Here is a 26,908-nt window from a genome sequence, read left to right as displayed (position 1 = left end):
TTAAGAAAGTAAGTCAAATGGGCTTAAAATGAATAAATGATGCCAGTCTGCCGGGACAGACTCACCAGGCCAGAGCTGCAGGAGATAGTGCAGCGCCTCTATGTGTCGTTTAAAGTCCACGGCGCTGGCGATCTCTTCACTGTGTGCAAAACTACGGCCTCCTCGACCGGCCCCGGACCCCGCCAGGGCCCCTGATCCGGGAGCCGTCATCCCGGCCTGCCACGACTCCTGTGTGGGCGTCAGGAGAACCGGCCCGAAACACACGGCCAGATTCTGACACGTCATGCGGTTGCTGTCGCTGTAAGACGCCACCAGACTCAGATGATCCAGCAGGAAGGAAAGAGTCGCCTTCAGCACACACACAAACACACACCCATCAATCAACAGGAGCCACTCAAGCTGCATTTAAAGGTAAATAAGGCAGGATTTGTTTCTAATCACACAGACTTGCATGCATTTGCCAAAATGTGAAGTATTGGGTACCGTACTCTCACACACACACACACACACAGACACACAGAGAGACACACACACACACAGAGACACACACACACACACACAGAGACACACGCACACTTTTATGGACGTTTGTTTCTGCCAAAGAATAATAAAATAAAAAAGGCAATTGCAACTTTTGTCTCACAATTTTGAGAATTGCTCTTTTTATAAACTCCAAAAAAGTTAGATTTGTGAGATAAAAACTGAATTCTGATTTTTTTTTCTCGCAATTCTGTTTTTTATTTGTTGTAAAGATACTGCTGTACTGGTTCATTTTCCACAGAAATAAATCCTTACCTAAAACAGCGTTTTCAATGCTCTGAATTTCCTTCGGAAAATGCTAATCTAGTTTTGAGTTATCACTTTCTTAATATCCTACTAGATTGATGCAAAGCATTTGCACGAAAGAAAAAAAACATTTCCAGGTCCATCGTAAATCTAATATTAATATAAAGGATGTGTATGACACTTCTAAATTTATCATGGCATTTTTAAGAACCATTTCAGGCCAATAAATCAAATCTAAACCACATTAAAAGTTATCTGGAAGGCTCAAATCTCTTTAGGTTTTTTTTCTTTTTCTGCTGATCATGTGGTGTATTTTTGGGAAGCCTTTTAACCCGCTGGTGCTCTGGGGAGATATTAAAATATGAGTCTCTAGTATCAGGTAGTATATCAAACCTCGACTCCAACAAAATGAGGAATAGAGAACAAACCTTGCCCTCTGTAATTTTTCCCAGGTGACTTTAGAAAAAATACTAAATGCTAAAATAATAAATAATTGAGGGGAAAAAGTCAGAACTGTGAGATAAAAATTTCACAATTACCATTGTATTATTCCATGATGGAAATAAGCTTCCATGGTAAATATCATGGTTATTTGTGGCCGACTGACCGGTAATGACGTTGACGTCGGGATAGAGCTCGTCGTTTAAGGTAATCGCTGCACTGTCCCTCTCAAACGCATCCCGCAATTCCTTCTTCACCGCTGCGGAGCCACAAAGACGATACAATCCCACCACCTACAGAAACACATGCAGTCTATTAGTACAGTCACGTTTAACACACTGACAGATATCTGAGCTCGTCTCACCCGGAGTCCTCTCCTCTCGATCTCAGAAATACACTTCTGAATGATCAGAGGCACTCTGCGCGCAGACACCTCTTTCTCCACCAGGTGACGCAGCTCCACCCCAAACACTTTAGGGGGAGGCAGGTCACTGAGGCGGGGGAACGGGGTCACGAACTGCTCCAGAAGGGTCAACTTCACATACAGCAAACCGCGAGGATCCAGACGGACACACAGCTGCTGACTGCGAGAAGCTGCGGGAGCGAGAGACAGAAAAGATAAAGAGATAAGGGCAAATCGCAAGCCGATGCAGGGTATGGCTGGGTGGGAAGGCTGATTAATGGTTGTGCAATGGTACAAATGTGTCAGTGCTACAGATAATGGGGTCATTCCTTGTCAAAATCAACCAAATTTCAGAAACTTCACTGGCTGAATTTTTTGATTTTGTTTATATTTAGTGTTTTGTTTATAAATAGTGATGAAAGCCGAAATATGTTATTTGTAGGGGTGTAAATCAGAGGGTTCGTCACGATACGATACGATATCGATTCTCATACCCAGCGATACGATATTTGCAGATACCTCAGAAAAATCTACGATACAATTTCGATACGATTCAGGAGCATATCGATCGATTTATCGATATTATGATATTATGTACCTATTTTAAACAACCATCTACATTTTTATTAACTCCCAAATGCAACCAATAAATATATATATATATGACAACAGTCAATAAAGTATTTCAGGCTTCTGTGCTATAAAATGTGCAATGAAACAATACATTAATGTAGAAAAATAAATATAAAAACATTACAAAAATAAAATAAGACACTTTTTTGGCTGCTACTATGGGCTCAGTGATAAGAATATTTTGATAAACATTACAAGCAATAGCAGAAAATAAATACAATAGAACAAAGACACAAATTAAATGTGCTTTTCAGGTTTTTCAGGTAGGTCTAATATAAATTTTAAGTTACAGAAATGTAATAATTATATGTAAAATAACCCTGCAGAGTCTTCATTGTATAAATGTTAACTCCCAAATGCAACCAATAAATATATATATATATGACAACAGTCAATAAAGTATTTCAGGCTTCTGTGCTATAAAATGTGCAATGAAACAATACATTAATGTAGAAAAATAAATATAAAAACATTACAAAAATAAAATAAGACACTTTTTTGGCTGCTACTATGGGCTCAGTGATAAGAATATTTTGATAAACATTACAAGCAATAGCAGAAAATAAATACAATAGAACAAAGACACAAATTAAATGTGCTTTTCAGGTTTTACAGGTAGTTCTAATATAAATTTTAAGTTACAGAAATGTAATAATTATATGTAAGATAACCCTGCAGAGTCTTCATTGTATAAATTAAATATAGATTAATCCTTATTAAAGTTACAAAAGTTATTCAGTCAAGAGCAGTGAGAGATTTTGTTTTCTTCGACAGCTGCAGGTTTATTGTTCGTCTGCTTTCACTTTAAGATCAAAAGCACAGATGCAATATAGCATCTGTGATATATATATATATGACAACAGTCAATAAAGTATTTCAGGCTTCTGTGCTATAAAATGTGCAATGAAACAATACATTAATGTAGAAAAATAAATATAAAAACATTACAAAAATAAAATAAGACACTTTTTTGGCTGCTACTATGGGCTCAGTGATAAGAATATTTTGATAAACATTACAAGCAATAGCAGAAAATAAATACAATAGAACAAAGACACAAATTAAATGTGCTTTTCAGGTTTTACAGGTAGTTCTAATATAAATTTTAAGTTACAGAAATGTAATAATTATATGTAAGATAACCCTGCAGAGTCTTCATTGTATAAATTAAATATAGATTAATCCTTATTAAAGTTACAAAAGTTATTCAGTCAAGAGCAATGAGAGATTTTGTTTTCTTCGACAGCTGCAGGTTTATTGTTCGTCTGCTTTCACTTTAAGATCGAAAGCACAGATGCAATATAGCATCTGTGCTATACTGTATTTGTTCATCCAAGCACAAAAAAGCGGAAGAGAGCTCAATTCAGTATTTGCGCGTGGCACTGTGTGCAGAAAACGTCTCGCATCACTCAATGCATAGACTGACATTGAGTGAAAGTGGACAGTGCCAAAATAAGGTGCATATATATACTACATGTATCAATATTTTACCCGTGGCATCGATACATCGTATCGTTAGACATTTGATTGATGTATGATCGATGGATCGTTACACCCCTAGTTATTTTCACACAGAGATTGGTAGCTCTATTAGTAAAATCTGTTGACTTTAGCAATCTTTAATGCATTATATGCAAATGGTGATAGTTCAAAAATGGGAAATAAGCACTTTTTTTTTTAAAGTTTACATGGCTATAACTCGAGAAGTATTAAAGATATTTTAATATCCAAAGTGTTCTATTGGTATCTTCATTTTTAAGCCCAATTTCACTTTGGTATCTTCATTTTAAGTGCATTTCTCAGTAAATATCGAGCTACTGCATTTATATATTTATTTCACCAGAAAAAAGTTATCAAAATGTAATTTTTTTTAGCCAAGGACCTCTGGTTGAGTTGACATGGAATGGCCCAATGATAGATATGCAGGAATGCTTTACATTATTTATAGTGAAAGCAATGAAGTAGCATGGCGTAACATGGAAAAAAAGAGAGCGGCATGTTTCAAACAAGTCAAGATAAGGAAATACTTGTTCCGGAAGTAGCGACAGATCATTTCTTCCCTATTGTGATGTACATCCAAATGAAACAGATTATAAAAAAAAGACAAAAAATGTAGGGAGGGACTTGGTTCAATCCACCAGCTGTTGACTGGATGGAAGCAGAGCTGAATGGGGCGGGGTTTATGTGGACTAAAAGAATGGAGAAATCTGGGATACGTCACCAAAGAAAAGATTGTGACATCTTGGTTAAAACATTTTTTATTTAAAAAAAAAATATATATATTTATATATATATGCATGGATGATTACATGCCAAATTTAAGGGCTGGTTTGTTAGGCTAAACATGAAGTAGAGTTACTATAGAATTCAACTGATGTACTTCTTGCAATCTTAAAATAGCTTAAAAAATGGCTCATCCAGTCAGAATTTAGAGTGGGAACTATCGGTTTCACCTTGTGACTTGATTTGTAAATGTGTTGTTCTCTTACCCTTGAAGAGAGGCGGTATAGCCACAGCACCCAGACAGCACACCCGGTTACGTGCGGGAGCAGCAGGCGCGGCAGAGCCGGTGTTTGCGCTGGAAGCCGTTGGCGTCAAAATTATCAGCTTGAGCAGCCGCGCCCTCTCGAGCTCCAGGTTAAAGGTGTGGTTAAGTGGGAGACACGCCCCTCGACAGGTGAGCAGGGACGTTCGAGCCCGGGTCACCCCATCCACTTGAATGGCACAGAAGACTTCTTTAGTAGTGTCGGTCCGAGGGGATCGTAGCAGCTCGTCGACTCCCAGCAGATGCACTGTGAGCAGCCCCGAAAGCCTCTGAGCACAGCGAGGCTGATCCGCCAGCGAGTACAAGCGGAATGACTCTGCATCTACAACAGCTAGTGAATCTTGTGGTCCACGGTGTGGTGGTGGTGTAGGTGACCCTTTTGACCCCTGACCCGAGCCTCTTTGCTTTGGCAAGAGTTCAGGTGAGTCTCCATCGCTAAGATATCCTCCCTTACTAGAAGAACGCATTCGAGAGGATCGACGCCTTGGCCTTGCGGGAGCACTGGAGTCCAGGTGGTACTTGCTGATGACGTTGGATGATTCCTTGCATGTACTTTGTGGTGAAGCCTCATCGGATGCTCCTGGTGCACTGCTGGTGTTCCCTTGTCCGTGTCGCTGATTACGGGACGAGCGTAGGCTAAGCTTCCGCCTAAGTTCCGGAAGTTTACGCATCTTCATAGAAAGCCGCCGCACTGTTCCTGGAGACTTGATCCTGTCGATCACACTGCTGCCACTTCCACCCTCTCCTGGGCTTTTCTTTGGTGCCCCGGGACTGTCAGAATTCACACCACTAGCAGAGCTAATACAGTCCGACTGTAGCATAACCAGATCTAAACCGCAAGAAACACACAATGTTAGAAACTTACAAGGAATTACAACCTTTAAGATGATCCTAAGCCCTGACAGGCAAGTAAAAGTTGCTCTCTAGTATCTTGTGGTACAAGTCTGTTCCAAAACCTAGTGAGATGCCTTGATGTTTACTACCTACACAGGCAACACACTGAACACCAGAAATGGAACCTTGGGAGCAGAAATGGAAGATTCTAGAGATCCTGAAGACCTTGATTTGCTAGTCCAGGTGGGTTTAATTAGGGCTGGAGCTAAACTCGGCTGGAAGGTGGCCCTCCAGGAGCTAGATTGGACAGTCCTGTCATAAACTGATTTGGAACACTCTACATCAGGGGTGGGCAACTATGGACCTCAAGATCCACTTTCCTGCAGAGTTGAACAAGCTAATCAAGTTCTTCAGGATTACTAGAAAGATACAGACAGTTGAGTTTGATCAGGGTTGGAGCTAAACTCTACAACAGGGGTGTCCAATTTTGCTCCTGGAGGGCCACTGTCCTGCAGAGTTTAGTCCCAACCCTAAATAAACACACCTGAACCAGCTAATCAAGGTCTTCATACTCAGTAGAAACATCCAAACAAGTGTGTTAGAGCTAAACTCTGCAGGACGCTAGCCCTCAAGAAACAAGCTTGGACACCCCTGCTCTACGGGACAGTGGGCCTTTGAGAGCCAGAGTTGCCCAGCCCTTCTCTACATCAGTAGTTTCCAACCACATTCCTGGAGCCCCCAACACTGCACATTCTGCAGTCTCCTTTGTCTGAGACACCCATTTCAGGTCTTGGAGTCTCTACAAATGAGCTGATGACCTGAATCAGATGTGTTTGATTAAGCAGAAATGTGCAGTGTTGGTAGGGCTCCAGGAAAGTGGTTGGGAACCACTGCTTTACATCAGAGGTGGGCAACTCTGGACCTCAAGTTAACCAAGGTCTTTGGGTACTAGGAACCTACAGACAGGTGAGTTCCATCAGGGCTGGAACTAAAATCTGCAGAACAGTGGGCCTTCGACAGCCAGAGTTGTCTAGCCCTTCTCTACATCGGTGGTTCCCAACCATGTTCCTGGAGAAGTCACAACAGTGCAGATTTTGTAGTCTCCTTTGTCTGAGACACCCACTTCAGGTCTTGGAGTAACTTCTAATGGCCTGAATCAGGTGTGTTTGGGGGGCTGCAGGAACGTGGTTCGGAACAACTGCTCTACACAGCCAGTAAAACAGCAGTTCACATATCAAGTGCTCTAGAGAATCAACCTACATTGCTTTCCAACAGAGCTTGACATTAGCATGTCACTAAGCTACAGACGTGGCTCTGGTTAACATAAAAATGCACACACAAATACTGACTAAAGCAGTCAATTTTTAATTATGTTGAACTATTTGCATTCTGGGATTGGCTTCTCCATGACTGCTGCAATAAAATTGGACCAAAAAGAAGGTTTCTTAGAAGGCAGCACAATAATAAGTATGCCACCTACCTTTTGGAACAGCCTTCACCTCTCGGGCACACCTAAAATGCTGTCTAGTAGGCAGCTCACTAGGTTTTAGGAAAATAACTTATAATAACATGTAATGTGGTTGATTCCCATCCTATTTTTCAAAATTAGTTTACTTTAAATATCGTTTCGAAACAGCACTGCTCATTTTAACCTCAGTTTTAAGACCAGCTGTGTGAAATGCAAGTATGCTGGCAAAGCAGCTTAGCTTGTGACAAACTCGTACATAATGGAAAAAACCTGACCATACCCGAACTATCCGCCCTGATGACGTCGGCCTCAGTTTGAATCTCTCTCATTTGATGGATGCCGGTGGGAGTCAAACCCCCTGATTGTTTCTGGTCTCTTTTCTCCTTTGCCGATTCCTCAGTTTTTCTCTTTCTCCACGGATCTCCATATTTTTCCTGAGCCGTTCCTCCAGTGGCCTTCGAGTCATCCTCTTCAGGAATGGGGTTGTACCAAATGTTTCCATCTCTGTCTGGGCCCTGCCGCAACTCTGTGATTCTGGTTGGGAGGACTTCATCTGATGCCTGGGGCTTTCCAGTGGACAGTACCCAGGCCCGACTACTCCTGTCCAGGTGCTGGAGGTAGGCGCCTTGCCCAGAGATCTTCGCTGAGCTGGAAGAGTCACACGCATCCATACAGGCTGTAGACGGAGGTGTCAACTCCGGTAAACCGGCGTCAACTGAGTCACATGGTGTCCTGGAAAATCCAAACTCCAATTCCAGATCTTTCCGCTTCCTCTTCAAACCATCCTCACTCAAAGTCCTTTGGCTCCAGGCCTGTTTTGAAACCTCAGCCTTTCCTGAGCACAAATCCCAGTCCTGTGGCCCATAGACCAGGCTTGTACACAGATCTGTGCTGGCTGGGTCTTTGCTTGTAGAGGGAAGTTTGGCCCAGTTCTGTTTTTTGGAGACGGTAATCTGGGAGCGTCTGGTACACTCCTCCACGGTGGAGCTCTCTGTCTCAGCATGGCCTGTGGTGGATGCAGTTGATGAAGAACTTTGGAAAAGGTCCACCTTCCCTGTCACTTCTAAGGCAGAAAAAAGAAACCAGCAATCGTTACCATAGCAGGAGTTTTTGGCCTTATTTGGTGCTGAAATATTTGTCTGGATTGGAGTGACTAACTTGAAGAATGGACCAATGGAGACTTGCAAAACATGGAAATATCAAATACCACAAGTAAAAGTGAAACTGGGGGCGATTAACCTTTACAAGGTTTGATTCCTCCCTAAAACAACATTTCTGAGATGAGTTTACAGTGACATACATGGACCGAGAGCAGCGAAGAGAGAGGATGACTGGAAAGAATTAAAAAAAGACCAAAAACAGACATCGAGAGGAGGGCTGCAGATATTTACCATCTCCTTCTCCCTCCTCTCTTGCACATCTGGAAGTTTCTCCAAGTTCCTCCCCTGTTTTCCCCCTCTCTCTCTTTCTGTCTGTTCTTTCCCCTCTTGAAATTATGAACGTGGCTTGTGACACACAGTTAGCCAAATATCTTATCCAATTCCAGAAGCCATGAATAACTCCCGTGTGCCCTCCAGTTCGGCTCTGCGCATTATCTCTTCTGGCTTGCATGACTCTGGAAGTGCTGAATAAAAACATATCTGTCAATCGCTCTTTAGTTAGCACTGCTCATGAGTGTCTCAAAACCATTGTTAGTTTACAAGGCCAAGACAACACTCCACAACCAAATGCCTTAAACACTGCACAAAGCTCTGTTGGAAAGTTTGACAGATAGGAATGCGCAAGTCTAATTTGAGGGTGCAGAAAGAGCCGGAGCAGTTTGAAATCAATTGGGAATACAGAAAATTGGATTTTCTAGTACTCAACTGAAATTTTCTCTGGTCGTTCGATGCCTATGTCAGAATGTGCTTCAAGAGAAGTTAAAATTCAACGTTTGGACAAAATGTGCCTTTTGCAGACCTTTCGATGTCTACTGAAATCAATGCATTCGAAGAGTTCTCTAACAAGTGGCTTTCGCGCTCAAACGGTAGGGTATGGCGCTACTAAGGTTTAGTGCCACTAACACTAACGCCAAGGTTAAGGGTTCGATTTGGGAATGCATGAACTGATATAATGTACCTTGAATGCAATATAAGTCGCTTTGGATAAAAGCATCTGCAAAATGCATAAATATAAATTACGTGCAGGGTAAACTCTTTGTATTCAATTATAATTTTTTTAATTCCTTCCCTTCTTTTCTTTCTATATCTTGGTTTGCTCTAAAATAAGTCACATTACAGAAGCCAAATTGACTTCAAGATAAAAACAGAAAAACGCAACACAGACCGCTTTATGCTTCCCTGAGCAGGAAGTGTTACAGTACTTTAAGTGGGCCAGCAGATGACTTCCTGTTTAGCCTAAGCAGCCAAGAAAAACAGGCTAGAGCTACTTGCTGAGATATTTCATAGACAAAAAACGCACAGATAAACTGAAGGATGGTGCAGAAAGTTATAATTTGGTTTACATTTATGCATTTGGCGGACACTTTTATCCATGCATTTTTCTACCAGTTCATGCATTTGCTGGGAATCGAACCCATTACATTGATGTTGCTAGCTTTATAGGTTCAGGAAAACATATAGGCTATTCAAAGATCAGGATAAGGAATAAACAAAAAGTAAAAAATGAAGACAAAATGATAACACATGGAAGTCCAGGGAGTGATTTCAGTGACACAGCTGTTGGGCCGCTGAGAGGTTTTCAATGAGCGGTCTGTGTAAAGGGCTTTCCTTCACAGCTGGACAGACACACACACACTTAACCCTATTCACCATTCATTACAACACCCCAAAATACACACGCTCACACAATGCACGCTCTCACGGGTGGCACGCTGGACTCACCCTTCACCTCTGACACCCATTCACCAGTCTATGTGTTTATGACGTCCTTTCTAGGTTTAAACAGCACATTGATAAACTGGTCTGGCTCTATTTAGCAGGTTACGACTCCAAATAGCCACATGCACCCAGCCCATAACTGGCAAAACTTTACATAGAGCTTCAGTTAAGTCATTTACAGACATTATCCCCCCGTTTCACAAACAAGGCTTAAACCTAATCCCAGACTAAAATGTAAATCTGAGTTGTTTCAACTGAAAGAAACTTGTACTGATTGATCTTAAAATTTGTCAGTGCCTTTGTTTTGTCTCAGGATGCACACCAGTAATGTTTTTTTCTAAGGCACGTTTATACAAACTACTTTGCGTAATCCTGGCTTAACCTAAGCCCTCTCTATGAAACCAGGCCTATATCAACTAAGATGATTAATCAGATGATATTTGGCCATTTTTACATTATCGGCATCAACATTAAGAACTAATAGAAGAGCTAACATTGGGTTTAAGCCGAAGTGCCATTTTTCAGTGTTTCAGAAGTGATACATTTCAGCTTTAAAGCATCTGAATGTTACAGTAAAAGTAGTCGAACGCAGTTCTAATCTATGACAGATTGCTGAAAGTTAAATGTGATGAAAGTTTGTTTTCATTAACCAAACCGACAAGGCTGCGTGCATGTTTGTTTACTCCTGAGTTTATTCACCATGTTTGGCAGTGTGAAATAATTAGTGGCAATGTTTGCTGAGAAAATATTCACGGCGTAACGGTTAAAGAGTTTTTCCCAGAATGCCGATCCCTCCCCCCTTAAGCCGCCCACATCTCTGCAGCATAATTTGAGACATCCGGTCGCTCTCATCTGCCCCGAAAACACAAGCCAATCTATTAATAATCACATCAGGAGAGACTAAAAACATGGAAGCCGATCTTCTTTCTGTTTCAGAAACATTAAGAAACTGCTATGCGTTATTTCATCTACTAGAGCAGCAATAATAAAGCCAAAATAAATATACATGATCTTTACAACTATGGAATTGTTTTGGCCTCGTTTAAAAAGACGTGTAAGAGTGAATATAGGCCTGATCTAGAGGGAAACACAATCTGGATAAGCTGGATAAGATGTTTCCTGAGAGCTCGAACTATCATCAGATCTGCGGAAAGTCTCTCAGTCATTAGACGAACATTAAACATCTGCGCTCAATGCTCTCTGTAATTTTTCTTCTTGCTGAGCAATATCTCTTTCTGATGGTCAGAACGGAGCAGTGCACAAACTATAAAGATTGCATTCTTTGGTAACTAAAACAGACATAAATTATGTAAATACTTATTATTTAGAGCATGCATGAGCTAGAAATATCATGCATTATTTTCTTTCTGCGCAGGCGTTACATCAGATGGAAGATTTTCTGCAATGCTTTATATTTTTTCAGCTTGGAAGCGCGTCTCGTTTCTGTTTAGAGCAGGATTATAGAGCTAAACATCGGCGCAGAACAGCTGCATTATCAGTTTATTAGTATGACCAGATGCTGACAGCTATTTTCACAGAGTGCCTCGAACCGAACTTTACTTCTGTTTGGAAGCAGACCCATAAAATCCGCTTTCTCGAACGACCAAAAAGTGTTTTTTTAACACACTGTAAATGTAAATATGCTGTAAACAACATAGTTAAAATAACTACAAGAAAAATAAATGTATAAATAACTAACTGGATGAATAAATAAAAATATTGAAAATATATTTTTTGAAAATTAGGCAATGTTTATTTATTTTGATTTGATTTTAATGTATAGACAATATTTGTAATAATCCTTATAACACATTGTTAAGGTAAATAGGCTGTAAACAACTTAGTTAAAATAAATACAAGCAAATGAAATTACTAAATAACTAACTGAATAAATATATACATAAATAAATAAATTAATTAATTACTTAAAAAATATTTTTTGAAAATTAGGCAATATTTATATATTTTGATTTAAAAAATAAATAATTCTTCTCCACAACACCACAAACAATAGTTAAATTAAATACAAGAAAAAATCTATTATTTTAAAATTAGACAATATTAATTTATTTAGTTTTTAAAAATAAATACATATTTTTTATTTATATTAAATTAATTTATTACAAGGGAAAAATATCTATATTTTAAAATCAGACAATATTTATATATTTAGTTTTTAAAATAAATACATATTTTTAATTTATATATAATATTTTTAAATACATTTTATAAAACACCGTAAACAATAGTTAAATTAAATACAAGAAAAAAACTATATTTTAAAATTAGACAATATTTAAATATTTTGTTTTTAAAAATAAGTAAATAGACTGAGATGCGTGTCAGACAGCTTTCAAGCTGTTCTCTGATCAAGCTGTGAATCTGAGCTTCCAGGAAGAGCCTCAGGAAGAGGAAGTCGTTAAAAAAAGATTAAAAACAAATATATTTCCGCAGAAAAACAGGCAGCAAACCTGGAGGAAGCCTGTTGAAGTTACACAGGAGATGCTGACAAAACTCAAACTCAAGTTATCTGTAAATATCAGAAACAATTAGTTAATGCATTAAATAACATTAACAACGAGCAATACATGTTACAGTATTTATTAATCATTAATATATAAATATTAGATGAAAAAACTTAATTAGAAATGTTGCCATGACAACTAACTGAAATAAATTGAAGCTGAAATGCAAAAATGTCTAAAAACTAAAACAAAAATAAATGAAAAAATTTAACTAATAAAAATGTCAAAAGCACATAATAAAATTACTGAAACTTAAACTAAAATTAAAATGAAAACTGAAAATATAACACTTTACAAAAATGTCCCATTCGTTAACGTTAGTTAATAACATTAACAATTAACTAACAATAAGCAGTACAATATTTATTAATCATTTTATTCATGTTAGTGAATAAAAATACAACTCTTCGTGTTAGTCTATTAAAACGGTTTTCAGTATAAAATATAAATATTAGATGAAAAACCTGAAATAAACTTCAAAGAAAAATTTGAAAAGTTAGAAAACTCAAATAAGTTGAAATTGAAATACTAGAATTCCTAGAACTGAAATAAAATTAATAAAACCTAAAGTAATAAAAAAACTAATATTTAAATGGGTGGTTCAGTGGCTTGATTGTGTTTATGGGGTGCAGTCTAACATGTGTTAACGCTTCGTTTTTTAAAAAACGCATTATTTTTCACATAATTTACCTTTATTCCACACCGCTCTGAAACATGCTGATCATTTCCTGCTTTTATGAAGCCCCTCCCTCAGAAATAGGCGATGGGCTCTGATTGGTTGGCTAGCCCAGTGTGTTGTCATTGGCTAAACTGCCTCTAGTGTGCGTCTAGACTGCATTTGTTTCAGTCGCTGCCGGCAGAGACTCGATGAGTCAAAGATCAAGGAAAACAGATTGAGAATTAATTTTCTGTTTTGGACTCTCATGTGGTTCACAGATGCACAGTGATAAAAGAGCTCTATTGACCCTCACTGATCAACACACACACACTCACACGCACACTCTCACACTCGCTCGCACTTGCTCACACTCTCACACTCTCACACACACTCACGCACTCATGCTCACGCTCTCGCTCTCACACACTCACGCTCACACTCTCACTCATGCTCTCACTCACGCTCTCACACACGCATGCACATTCGCACACACACACACACACACACACACACAGACTCACACTCACACACACGCACACTCACACACACACACTCACACACAGCCTTAGAGACACTGGCACTGTTTATACACACACATACACAAACTCACTAAAGCTCTAACACAAACCAGCCATCAAACTACTTTCCCTATTTTAGAAATAACAGAGAAAGAGAGAGACAGAAAGAGGAAGACAAAACCAGTGAAAGTTGTCAAACTTAAATTCTGCTTTTCATGTGCTATGTTTAAACACTGTCCAAAAATGTAATATTGCCATTTAATCATTTGAAACACTTAGGACTTTTTCTTTGATGAAACACTGACATATTTAGCAGAATGTCGATGCTGCCCTTTTTCCACAGTATACATGACTACAAAACGAAGCACATACAGCCATGCATTTGTTACAGTATTTATCAATATTAACTTGAATACAAATACAACTGTTCATTGTGAGTCCATGTTAGTCCATAAAGATATTATTAATAGATATAATGTTTGATCATTGTCTTTTTGTCCACTTTTTTGGAGCTCAAAACTATAAATGACCCTCAGAGAACGAGAGCATGCGAGCAGCATGAACATTCGACTAAGCATCTTCTTTTGAGTTTCACAAAAGAAACTCGAATAGATTTGAAACGACACGAGGGTGAGAAAATCTTTGGGTGGACCATATCTCTGTTCGTTTATGAGTCGTTACTCATGCAACTGTCCACACTCACTCTCTCATTTCACTTCTGAGATGATCTCATCATGCAAACATGAACTCAAACACTCACACTGAATAATCATAATAATCATGCCATTCCACAGCCCAATGCAAACATGACATCTAACCTGTCATTTCTGTATACGGACTTTAGTTTATTTAAAATGCAAACTCATCCAAAAACACACACACAACCCAGTACTACTTTAAAAAGAGATTACAGTTACTAAATGCACCATGATTACTCTTCAGAGTACCTTGGATTATCACGCAAATAATCCCACACTACATGAACATGGTACTAATCACAGTAAAGAACGGTCTCTGAGAGAAGAAAACCAACCAACACACTTAGAGTCGCTTAGAGCTGAAATGTAATGTTTGTTAGAGTCTACAAATGAATACACAAGAGATTACTCTAAACGCTCTGTGTTATTCATGCGGGAACAGAAATATCAATCAGGTTAAAGTGAAAGTCTAGCAGACTATGTGGGTGTAAAACAACTATACAATCATGTATTAACTCTATAAAGCCTGCTGTATCATATTTGAGAAACTTCTAAGCAGGCTTGCTGCGATAGACAGTGTTAAGCCGCAACACCGGTTACGTCACGACAGACGAGACGAGCGAGGCGAGACGGATGAGAAGAGTGAGGTGAGACGAGAGGCGAGACGGACGAGAAGAGCGAGGCGAACTCACTCTCTCATTTCACTTCTGAGATGATCTCATCATGCAAACATGAACTCAAACACTCACACTGAATAATCATAATAATCATGCCATTCCACAGCCCAATGCAAACATGACATCTAACCTGTCATTTCTGTATACGGACTTTAGTTTATTTAAAATGCAAACTCATCCAAAAACACACACACAACCCACTACTACTTTAAAAAGAGATTACAGTTACTAAATGCACCATGATTACTCTTCAGAGTACCTTGGATTATCACGCAAATAATCCCACACTACATGAACATGGTACTAATCACAGTAAAGAACGGTCTCTGAGAGAAGAAAACCAACCAACAAACAGACACTTAGAGCTGAAATGTAATGTTTGTTAGAGTCTACAAATGAATACACAAGAGATTACTCTAAATGCTCTGTGTTATTCATGCGGGAACAGAAATATCAATCAGGTTAAAGTGAAAGTCTAGCAGACTATGTGGGTGTAAAACAACTATACAATCATGTATTAACTCTATAAAGCCTGCTGTATCATATTTGAGAAACGAGACGAGAGGCGAGACGGACGAGACGAGCGAGGCGACGGACGAGAAGAGCGAGGTGAGACGGACCCAGAAGAGCGAGGCGAGACGAGAGGCGAGACGGACAAGAAGAGCGAGGCGAGACGGACGAGACGAGCGAGGCGAGACGGACGAGACGAGCGAGGCGAGACGGACGAGACGAGCGAGGCGAGACGGACGAGAAGAGCGAGGCGAGACGGACGAGAAGAGCGAGGCGAGACGGACGAGAAGAGCGAGGCGAGACGAGAGGCGAGATGGACGAGAAGAGTGAGGTGAGACGGACGAGAAGAGCGAGGCGAGACGGACAAGACGATCGCGGATGATTTAGTTTCGAAACGAGATGCAAAAGCACCTGTTTGGCAATATTTTGGATTTTGAAAAGCCTGTTGACTTTGGGTGATTTTGGAAGTTTTATAAACATTCGTTTCTTATTTAATTGGTTCCACAGTGTTTGCTGATTTTTACTTTATTTAAACTTTGTGTCATTTATTTATTTTATTTTACATCAAGGTGTATGCCGTGCCTCCAAGCTTTCTTATTCATTTTGCTAATAATCTTTCTACGTTTCTTATTTATTTGGTTATATATTATACATGTTTACTTATTTCCAGTTTTGGATACCTATTTAAACTTTATGTAAGTTATTTGTTATTTTATATTAGGCATAGCCTGCCCTATAGCATAGTGTATTTTTATGTTTTGTTAATAAAAGTTCTATGTTTTATATATAGGCTAAAGTGAGTTTGACGTTGTATTTTGTTGTTGCATTCAAGCAATTTACGCCGAACTGCCGCTAATTCGAAAGTGAAAGTAAAATTCGCACGCCGCTATTTAAAAGTGAAGGAAAGTGAGGAAAAGAGGGAACGCCCCCGCGGTGATACCGGTATTACCGGTGTTGTCACACATGGATTAACCGGTGGGAAAATTTCCTCACCGGCACAACCCTACTTCTAAGGTCTCTATATGATCAAACTTTGCTGTTAAACCTGCCGCACACAATCTGCTCCACGCCTTCTGTCTCTGATTGACCGTTTAGAGTTTTTTTAGAGTAAGAGGCTTTACAGGGTTAATTGCACATATATCATGTCGCTCCGGAGGATACACAGTGATGCTGTGTGTGTAACAGAATGTGAGCGCGCTCGATGGATGATGCAGAGCTGCTCTCCTCTCTAATGAACACATTATGTAACTGACTCACAATGGTTTTCTCAAGATCCAGCAGCGTTAGTCACTCGCTGTCAGCCGTTCCGTCAAAATAACCTCATCACATGAGAAAGAAGCATTAAAGCTGTCTTATACTAAAGCACAGAGCTCTCTTTGTGAGATATACAACATGAGCATTTCTCCAAAATAAACTAATCTATTACACTAGCGGTCAGAAGTTTGGACACACTGACCCTTGAGTGTAAAATCCTTTTGATAGGCAAATGTGAATTATGTCTCCACAACAATTTTGGCCTAAAATAGTATCTTTATATAACTAAAATATTTTATGTTATTTTTTTATTTTTGATGAATTGGAGCAGATAATTAAGTAAAAGCATTATGATGAAAACCAAAACATTATTTATTTGTTTTTATTTTATTTATTTATTTTTTAATGGATGAATTGGAGCAGATAGTTAAGGAAAAGCGTTATGATGAAAACTAAAACATTATTTATTTTTATTTTAAAGAAAATATTTTTAATGGATGAATTGGAGCAGATAGTTAAGGAAAAGCGTTATGATGAAAACTAAAACATTATTTATTTTTATTTTAAAGAAAATATTTTTAATGGATGAATTGGAGCAGATAGTTAAGGAAAAGCGTTATGATGAAAACTAAAACATTATTTATTTTTATTTTAAAGAAAATATTTTTAATGGATGAATTGGAGCAGATAGTTAAGGAAAAGCGTTATGATGAAAACTAAAACATTATTTATTTTTATTTTAAAGAAAATATTTTTAATGGATGAATTGGAGCAGATAGTTAAGGAAAAGCGTTATGATGAAAACTAAAACATTATTTATTTTTATTTTAAAGAAAATATTTTTAATGGATGAATTGGAGCAGATAGTTAAGGAAAAGCGTTATGATGAAAACTAAAACATTATTTATTTTTATTTTAAAGAAAATATTTTTAATGGATGAATTGGAGCAGATAGTTAAGGAAAAGCGTTATGATGAAAACTAAAACATTATTTATTTTTATTTTAAAGAAAATATTTTTAATGGATGAATTGGAGCAGATAGTTAAGGAAAAGCGTTATGATGAAAACTAAAACATTATTTATTTTTATTTTAAAGAAAATATTTTTAATGGATGAATTGGAGCAGATAGTTAAGGAAAAGCGTTATGATGAAAACTAAAACATTATTTATTTTTATTTTAAAGAAAATATTTTTAATGGATGAATTGGAGCAGATAGTTAAGGAAAAGCGTTATGATGAAAACTAAAACATTATTTATTTTTATTTTAAAGAAAATATTTTTAATGGATGAATTGGAGCAGATAGTTAAGGAAAAGCGTTATGATGAAAACTAAAACATTATTTATTTTTATTTTAAAGAAAATATTTTTAATGGATGAATTGGAGCAGATAGTTAAGGAAAAGCGTTATGATGAAAACTAAAACATTATTTATTTTTATTTTAAAGAAAATATTTTTAATGGATGAATTGGAGCAGATAGTTAAGGAAAAGCGTTATGATGAAAACTAAAACATTATTTATTTTTATTTTAAAGAAAATATTTTTAATGGATGAATTGGAGCAGATAGTTAAGGAAAAGCGTTATGATGAAAACTAAAACATTATTTATTTTTATTTTAAAGAAAATATTTTTAATGGATGAATTGGAGCAGATAGTTAAGGAAAAGCGTTATGATGAAAACTAAAACATTATTTATTTTTATTTTAAAGAAAATATTTTTAATGGATGAATTGGAGCAGATAGTTAAGGAAAAGCGTTATGATGAAAACTAAAACATTATAATCAACACATCACCCTAATTTCTCATGCTCATATGCTCACATTACTCAGTGTGAGCACATATTCAAGCGGATCAGAAATTATGAATCTCTGATAAGTGGCAGTCCAGCAGGGGAAGCATACACACTGCAGAAATACTTCGAATGACGGTCATTGATATTACATTCTTATATGTATAGAAGCCATTAGGAGCGATAAACGCGTGCTTCTGACCGCACACTCACACAGCTAATGAAACATCAACCTTAGAAATAAACAACCGTAACATTGAGATTATGCCGCTGAATACAGCGAGCCCCAGTTGAAACGCATACACGAGAATGCGTGTTTCATTTAAACTTGTTCTCATGGCCTTAACTATCGGCGTGTCCTCAGAGCGATTACATGCTCTAGACGTCGTGTTGCTCCAGCTGTATGAACACAGATGCGTAAATGCTGCTGCAAATATGCTTTTTTCAATTAGCAGACCAGGTAATATACACAGCGATATGGATTAAAACAGCATTCACTTATCTTAGATGTGGATTTCAGATGTTCTGAAACACGCTGCAACAGTTTGATTTGCGAGCAGCGATGCTTAATTTGCTCCGAAGCAAGCTGAAAAGCTGCTGAATAATACTGAATACAGCTTATATAGGAATCCTGCGATAGGTGTCGTATTCCTATAGGTAGATGTGATCAGCTGAGAATCAGCTGATGCAAGCTTGACTCACGTGACCTGCCAGAACTAACGCTAAAGCTTAATTTAAACTTTGTGTCACCTCCAAGCTTTCTTATTCATTTTGCTAATAATCTTTCTACGTTTCTTATTTATTTGGTTATATATTATACATGTTTACTTATTTCCAGTTTTGGATACCTATTTAAACTTTATGTAAGTTATTTGTTATTTTATATTAGGCATAGCCTGCCCTATAGCATAGTGTATTTTTATGTTTTGTTAATAAAAGTTCTATGTTTTATATATAGGCTAAAGTGAGTTTGACGTTGTATTTTGTTGTTGCATTCAAGCAATTTACGCCGAACTGCCGCTAATTCGAAAGTGAAAGTAAAATTCGCACGCCGCTATTTAAAAGTGAAGGAAAGTGAGGAAAAGAGGGAACGCCCCCGCGGTGATACCGGTATTACCGGTGTTGTCACACATGGATTAACCGGTGGGAAAATTTCCTCACCGGCACAACCCTACTTCTAAGGTCTCTATATGATCAAACTTTGCTGTTAAACCTGCCGCACACAATCTGCTCCACGCCTTCTGTCTCTGATTGACCGTTTAGAGTTTTTTTAGAGTAAGAGGCTTTACAGGGTTAATTGCACATATATCATGTCGCTCCGGAGGATACACAGTGATGCTGTGTGTGTAACAGAATGTGAGCGCGCTCGATGGATGATGCAGAGCTGCTCTCCTCTCTAATGAACACATTATGTAACTGACTCACAATGGTTTTCTCAAGATCCAGCAGCGTTAGTCACTCGCTGTCAGCCGTTCCGTCAAAATAACCTCATCACATGAGAAAGAAGCATTAAAGCTGTCTTATACTAAAGCACAGAGCTCTCTTTGTGAGATATACAACATGAGCATTTCTCCAAAATAAACTAATCTATTACACTAGCGGTCAGAAGTTTGGACACACTGACCCTTGAGTGTAAAATCCTTTTGATAGGCAAATGTGAATTATGTCTCCACAACAATTTTGGCCTAAAATAGTATCTTTATATAACTAAAATATTTTATGTTATTTTTTTATTTTTGATGAATTGGAGCAGATAATTAAGTAAAAGCATTATGATGAAAACCAAAACATTATTTATTTGTTTTTATTTTATTTATTTATTTTTTAATGGATGAATTGGAGCAGATAGTGAAGAAGTATTATGATGAAAACTAAAATAATATTTTTTTCTGCTCCAATTCATCCATTAAAAATATTTTCTTTAAAATAAAAATAAATAATGTTTTAGTTTTCATCATAACGCTTTTCCTTAACTATCTGCTCCAATTCATCCATTAAAAAAATTAATTATATTTTACTTTAAAAAATATTATTTTAGTTAACTAAAATATTATTAAATTTTTTTAAAGGCTATAATAACTAAACTACCAAAACTAAAGATGTTATATATGAAAACTGAAAAATAAACATTAGCATTTATCCATTAAAACAAATCAAATAATATTTTAGTTTAAAAAATATATAATTTTAGTTAACTAAAATAGCTATTATTTTATTTTTTAATGGATAAATTGGAGCACATAGTGAAGGAGAAGCATCATCTCCATCTGCTCCAATTCACTCTTTAAAAAAATATATAAAATAATATTTCCTCTACTTTTAAAATCAGCTTATGAAGTTCCATGATGAATGTCCAGATTATTTATGTAATAAATATATCTCATTTTTTTACGACTTCACAATTATTCTAACATGTGGAAAAACAGTCCAAACTCTGACTGCTACATAAAAGTAAAAAGTACAATAATTACAGCCTAAACATATAGAAAGCATGCATTACATGTATTTTTCCAAACTAATAAACTTACTTAAAATTAAATTAAAGTAACAGATCTACAGCATTTTTGTCACCAGCTCATTGGTATCTTCTGCAAAACTTCAGCTGCACTGTAAAAAATAAAGAGAAAAAGTTGTGTGTGGAAGTCTGCAGTGGTCTGGTCACTCACCGGAGAGTTTGGGGTCCGTCTTGCGGCGGAACCGCTCTTTAGCGCGGAGTTTGGAGAAGGTTCTTTTAAGCAGCGGCTCAGCCATCACTGAAGCGCCTCAGAGCCGCTCATTCAGGGGACCTCCGCCGACACACACGGAGCAGCGCGGAGCCTGAGCGGAGGAGCGGGGGAGCGGGGCTCCTGATGCCAAACACAGGAAACACATTCTGCACATTCCACTGCTCACGTGCAACCGCGAGGCATCACGGGAGATGTAGTTCACTGCAGTGTTACTGCGAAAATAAAAATACTGCAATACTTCCATTTCTAGAACAGGAACGAGACCTAATATCCCCAAATTTTCCTAATTCTTAAAGACTAACTAAAGACGTTATATTGTCTACACAAATGTGACCCTGGGCCCCAAAGCAGTCATAAGGGTCAATTTTTCGAAATTGAAGTTTTAAAAAAAATCATCTGAAAGCTGAATAAATAAGCTTTCCATTGATGTATGGTTTGTTAGGATCGGACAATATTTGGCTGAGATACAACTATTTGAAAATCTGGAATCTGAGGGTGCAAAAAATCTAAATATTGAGAAAATCATCTTTAAAGTTGTTCAAATGAAGTTCTTAGCAATGCATATTACTAATCAAACATTAAGTTTTGATATATTTACGGTAGGACATTTACTAAATATCTTCATGGAACATGATCTTATAACGTTCTTATAGGGTGAATTCAGGTAAAGTGGGCCATGTTTTGTAAAAACGTGTAATATAGATACCTATGTTTTTTTCTTTTCTTTATTGCTTTTGTTAACTTTAAGTTCCAGCTATAATATTTCAATTTGAATAGAGTTCATATAAAGTGTTGTCTGCACTCCAGACAAATTTCTTTTCAGGTAAAGTGGGCCATCCCTTATTTATCAACAATTATTCAGCATCTTAATTTAAAACATATGATTTATTAACACATATTATCAGACAAACATATTTAACAAACCCGAAAATGCATAACCTATAGGTTATGAGTCAAATTTAAAATCTTAATTCATGTGTGAAATTCCAAAGAACTGATGAAACATGTTGTGTTGACATTAATTTTGATGAAATCTGAATATCAGAATATTAAGAAATCTGAATATTGATAAAAATGAACTCGACAATATATTCAAAATGTGACTATAACACAAGCAACAACAAATAAACAAAACAAATAATGAGAGGAACATTTATATAAATAGTAACCATATGTAAAATGTTTTCTGTCTCTGTTCTCTAAACACTTTAAATGAACTTTAATAGTGTTCATATGTTAAGCTTTATATTCTGCATCTACACTTTGCTCCTCTCATCCTTTCTTCACTCCACGGATTGAACTTCACGCCTTGCCTTACTTTCTATTCTCTCTTTCTTTTCTTCCATCTCTGACTTGAATTTCCTGACTGCAGTCTCATTTCTGTTTTCTAAAAAAGTAAATTATACAAGTCAACTATAAAATATCCAACGAGTGTCAATTTATTTAATGAATTTGGGTATAATTACTGAAGGTTAAATGTCGACCCACTTTACCTGAATCTGGCTGTTTTGACCCAGCGGTTGGGCTGTTTTGACCCAGCGGTTGGGTTGTTTTGACCCAGCGGTTGGGTTGTTTTGACCCAGCGGTTGGGTTGTTTTGACCCAGCGGTTGGGTTGTTTTGACCCAGCGGTTGGGTTGTTTTGACCCAGCGGTTGGGTTCAAAACAACCCAATAGCTGGGTTTGTCCCTTTTTAACCCAGCGCTGAGTTATATTTAACCCAGCATTTTTTAGAGTGTACTATTTGTTTCCATTTAGTGAGCAACCTTATAATTTAGAAATTAAAATCTTAAGTCGAAGGGTTTTCTTCCTTTCACCATAAGGTAGTCCAAACACCAGTGTCATATTGCATCAACCAAAACAATTTGATCATTTAGAGAAATAGTGTCCCCTTAATTAAGAACTGGTGTTACGCTCTGAAACTGTAAATCGATTGAACACAATACAATCAAGCTTAAATGACCCACTTTACCTGAATTCACCCTAACCTAAATTTGTTACCTGGGCTGATAGACAGATGAACAAACGTTATCTGGTCTTAAATAATGTTCTCAAAACGTTAGTAACAAAAACATTACTTATATATCATATCCAAAAAATGAATACGTCAATAATAGATAGATGATAGATTAATTTGCTAAAAATAATCATGTTACAGCAGCGCCACCTGCCGGTGCAAATGATGCAAGCCTAAAGGTCTGTTCAACACAAACGTGTAAACAACATACTGCAACCACGTTCATTACACATGCATATGCACATTCTAGTTTGTATTACAAATTCAAACACAAATATATTTAATAAATTAATATTATTATGAATATTAACATTTAAAACTTCTTTGCACTTTGCACTTCACACTTTTTGTATGATCAAAATAGTTTTCCATAACCCATCAGTGATGTGCATTACTCATATCAGAGTTCATTAATAATGTGTGATGGGCAGTATTTCATATGCTGCATGTTTATGATGCATCAGCACCCGGAACTGCAGCTGAACTTCATCTGACAAGAAACACTTCAGCGGCAGCTCATCATAAAGGTCTTATTCATGTGACATTTAAAGCGCACATAAGTGTGTTTACATTGTATGTATATATTATATTATACGCGCATATATTAATGTAAGTGAGTTGTGTGTGTTTCAATGGGGCACACATTAAACCCGCTGGTCATTAAAGTTGGACACTAAAGAGGCTTCTCTCCGCAGGTTGCTGCTGGATGATGATGATGGGGTCAGCGGGTCTGATCGGGTTTCTGCGCGCGCTCTTCTCCGGTTGTTCGCCGTTCGGGATCCTCGCGCTCTCCGGTGCGACGCTCCTGTGTGCGCTCGCGACGCGTCTCGCCCTCAAACGACGCGCGCTGCGGTGCTTCAATCAGCCGCCGCAGAGAAGCTGGATCATGGGCCACATGGGACTAGTGAGTTCAGTTAAATGTAGCATTTTTTTTTTAAATGTAACAACTTGTTTCAGAATGTTCAAAAGTAACAAAATAACGCTTTCAAAACGTTCTATCATATTTTGTTAGCTGGTCAAATCCATAGTATCTTTATTTAATAACAAATCTATAATATTTGAGGGTTTGCATTGGCATATTTTTCATTTGCATACTCATATATTCCTATTATAGTCGAGTGTCTATCTTAAACTGTATTTTTGGTCTACCAGTGGAGGAAACGTTATTGCTCAAGAGGCTAACAACAGGGAACATGGAAGTCAGAAACTGACATTGCATTGCTTTTAAGTTGCACAAGCATACATGCAGTGAGCAACATCGTGCATTTGGCAGGCAAAGCAGAAAAACAGGTTCTTCAGAAGCCACACATATGAAATAGGGGCCTGTTCAGATAATGTTATGGATTAATTCATCAGCTGAAGTGCTTTCAAATGAAACAGTAGTGATAGTCCCTCACTGTATGAAGATACAGGAACTAGACATTTACGTCACTGCTCTGCAAAAGATCACTATCTGAGTTTTTCAGAACTGCGTTCCTCTTGGGTGATAATTCAGCATTGTTGCCCAGGCGTGTTATTTGCATGTTTATGCACATGTAATGCTGTGTGTGTGCATGTTCAGAGCAGCATTCTACCAGGATACTCCTGTGTATGCAAACTTTCTGTATGCATGCAAAAACAAGGTGATTTGCTACATTTGTCAGATGAATGTGCAGAACTGCAATTCGACTGTCATTTCCATAAACAGGAAGCAGATCTAATATCCAGTTTTTCCTCATTCTTAATTAATAATTGCCAAAACTGCCAAAGCTGAAGACACAAATGCAGATTGTTCAGGGAACATTCAAAAGTAACGTTCTCATAATGTTTGCAAAATGATCAAATGGAATGTTCACTTAACATTCGCAAGAAAAAAGATGACAATGTAGCATACTATTATTTGTAGTGCTTTGTTGCAAAGCACGTACTGTTTCACACACTATTCAAAAGAGTACGCAGTGAGCATCTGGACAGTTTTTATGTCTTTTTTTTAGTGTAAACTTCAAAGTCAGAGTGCATTATTGTCATTTTTTTCTCAGTCTGGCAGTAGCAGAACATAAAACACTTCACATGATGTCGAGTGTTAAAGCCACAGGAGCCGTAATTATAACGCTTGTGCTTTTAGCGGAAGCCCGCGAGAGATTTTCCTCTACTGTGTGTTTCAGATGGGCCATAATGAAGAGGGACTGCAGGCCGTTGATGATCTGATCAGGAGGTACGTTCACTCCTGTGCCTGGTATCTGGGTCCGTTCTACAATATGGTCCGGCTTTTCCACCCAGACTACATCAAATCCCTTCTGACAGCCTCAGGTACGAAACACACACCGTATAACCACAAACAATGTACACTAACAGATGCTTTCTCATCAAGATGTATGAGTTTGTTTCTTCATCAGGTTTGGAGAAATGTAGCATTGCATCAGTGTCTCAGCAATGGATGCTCTGCAGTGAATGGGTGCCGTCAGAATGAGAGTCCAAACAGCTGATAAAAACATCACAATAATCCACAGCACTCCAGTCCATCAGTGAACATCTGGAGAAGACACAAGCTGAAACACATCCAGCATTAAGACGCTTTAACTCAAATACATCGAGTCTATAATCCACAATAACGCTTCCTCCAGTGAAAAAGTGCATCTGCTGTTGTCTCTCACATCAAAATCCAGACACATATTTGTTCAGAGCTGTTTAAACGCTGCTTGATCTGTGCAGATTTCTCTCCTGATTCAGACCAGACCTCTTCTTCACTGGAGGAAGCGTTATTATGGATTATAGACTCATATTTGAGTTAAAAACGTCTTAATGCTGGATGTGTTTCAGCTTTTGTCTTCTCCAGATGTTATCTGATGGACTGGAGTGCTGTGGATTATTGTGATGTTTTTATCAGCTGTTTGGACTCTCATTCTGACGGCACCCATTCACTGCAGAGCATCCATTGCTGAGACACTGATGCAGTGCTACATTTCTACAGACCTGATGAAGAAACAAACTCATCCTGATCTCAGATGAACTGAAGGTGAGCACATTTGGGTGAACTATTCCTTGAAGTTGCACATATGTAAAAATTAAGATAAAAGAAATAATGTAAAGAACTGCATGAGAAACAAAACCCATCATCATCATGCACATGCAGAAGACACGAGAGAATCGGAGGAAGCACAGGATAGTCACCAGAGGTTTACTAAAAACACATGTTCGATCTCCTGAAGGATCTCAAGCTCTCTAAAGACGTTCCGGACCTCGTCCCGCTCGATGCACTGCTGCTTGTTCATGTACTTCATGGCGTACATCTTCTCCGTGTCCCGCTTCTGCACGATGCACACCTGAAACACACACAGATGAACACGCAATGAGAAAGACGGCACAGGCCACGCTAACGAGAACATATGCATCATCACAGACCCACGTCCTATTAATAACACGCTCGCTTCGACCGGCACAAAATGTCACGGGTCAGAGGCGCTTCACGAGCACAGAATCTGCATTAAAAGCTCATTAAATGATAATCAAAAGTGTGTGCGATGTGAGACAGAGATAAAGGTCAATACACAGTCAGGACTCGGGC

At 37.8% G+C, this 26,908-nt stretch overlaps 2 protein-coding genes across 3 annotated transcripts in view; one reads left to right on the top strand and one right to left on the bottom strand.

The window, feature by feature from the left end:
• Positions 1-151: 151 nt before the first annotated feature.
• On the bottom strand, positions 152-21,493 carry LOC107597778 (rho GTPase-activating protein SYDE2). Its single transcript, XM_016288959.1, has 6 exons — positions 21,290-21,493; positions 7,391-8,173; positions 4,753-5,637; positions 1,592-1,821; positions 1,394-1,520; positions 152-348 (listed from the first exon to the last, which is right to left on the bottom strand). Exons 1-6 carry the CDS (start codon positions 21,372-21,374, stop codon positions 152-154), a joined length of 2,307 nt encoding a protein of 768 aa, XP_016144445.1. The 5' UTR covers positions 21,375-21,493.
• Positions 21,494-23,813: 2,320 nt separating this feature from the next.
• The window catches only part of cyp4f3 (cytochrome P450, family 4, subfamily F, polypeptide 3), a 14,981-nt gene continuing 11,886 nt past the window's right edge, over positions 23,814-26,908 (top strand). The window contains exons 1-3 of one of the 2 annotated variants that reach the window (XM_016288928.1): positions 23,814-23,891; positions 24,060-24,268; positions 25,509-25,653. In XM_016288928.1, the coding sequence (XP_016144414.1) occupies positions 24,071-24,268; positions 25,509-25,653 (343 nt within the window). In that variant the 5' untranslated portion in view covers positions 23,814-23,891; positions 24,060-24,070. Of the gene's footprint in view, positions 23,892-23,917; positions 23,938-24,059; positions 24,269-25,508; positions 25,654-26,908 lie in introns of those variants that run through there. The other variant, XM_016288929.1, reaches the window with a different exon arrangement.

Source organism: Sinocyclocheilus grahami, unplaced genomic scaffold, assembly GCF_001515645.1.
Source record: "Sinocyclocheilus grahami isolate Dianchi unplaced genomic scaffold, SAMN03320097.WGS_v1.1 scaffold236.1, whole genome shotgun sequence".
In the NCBI taxonomy this organism is placed as follows: Eukaryota; Metazoa; Chordata; class Actinopteri; order Cypriniformes; family Cyprinidae; genus Sinocyclocheilus; species Sinocyclocheilus grahami.
Note: the sequence above shows the minus strand (reverse complement) of the source record. Positions and strands in the feature narration are given on the sequence as shown.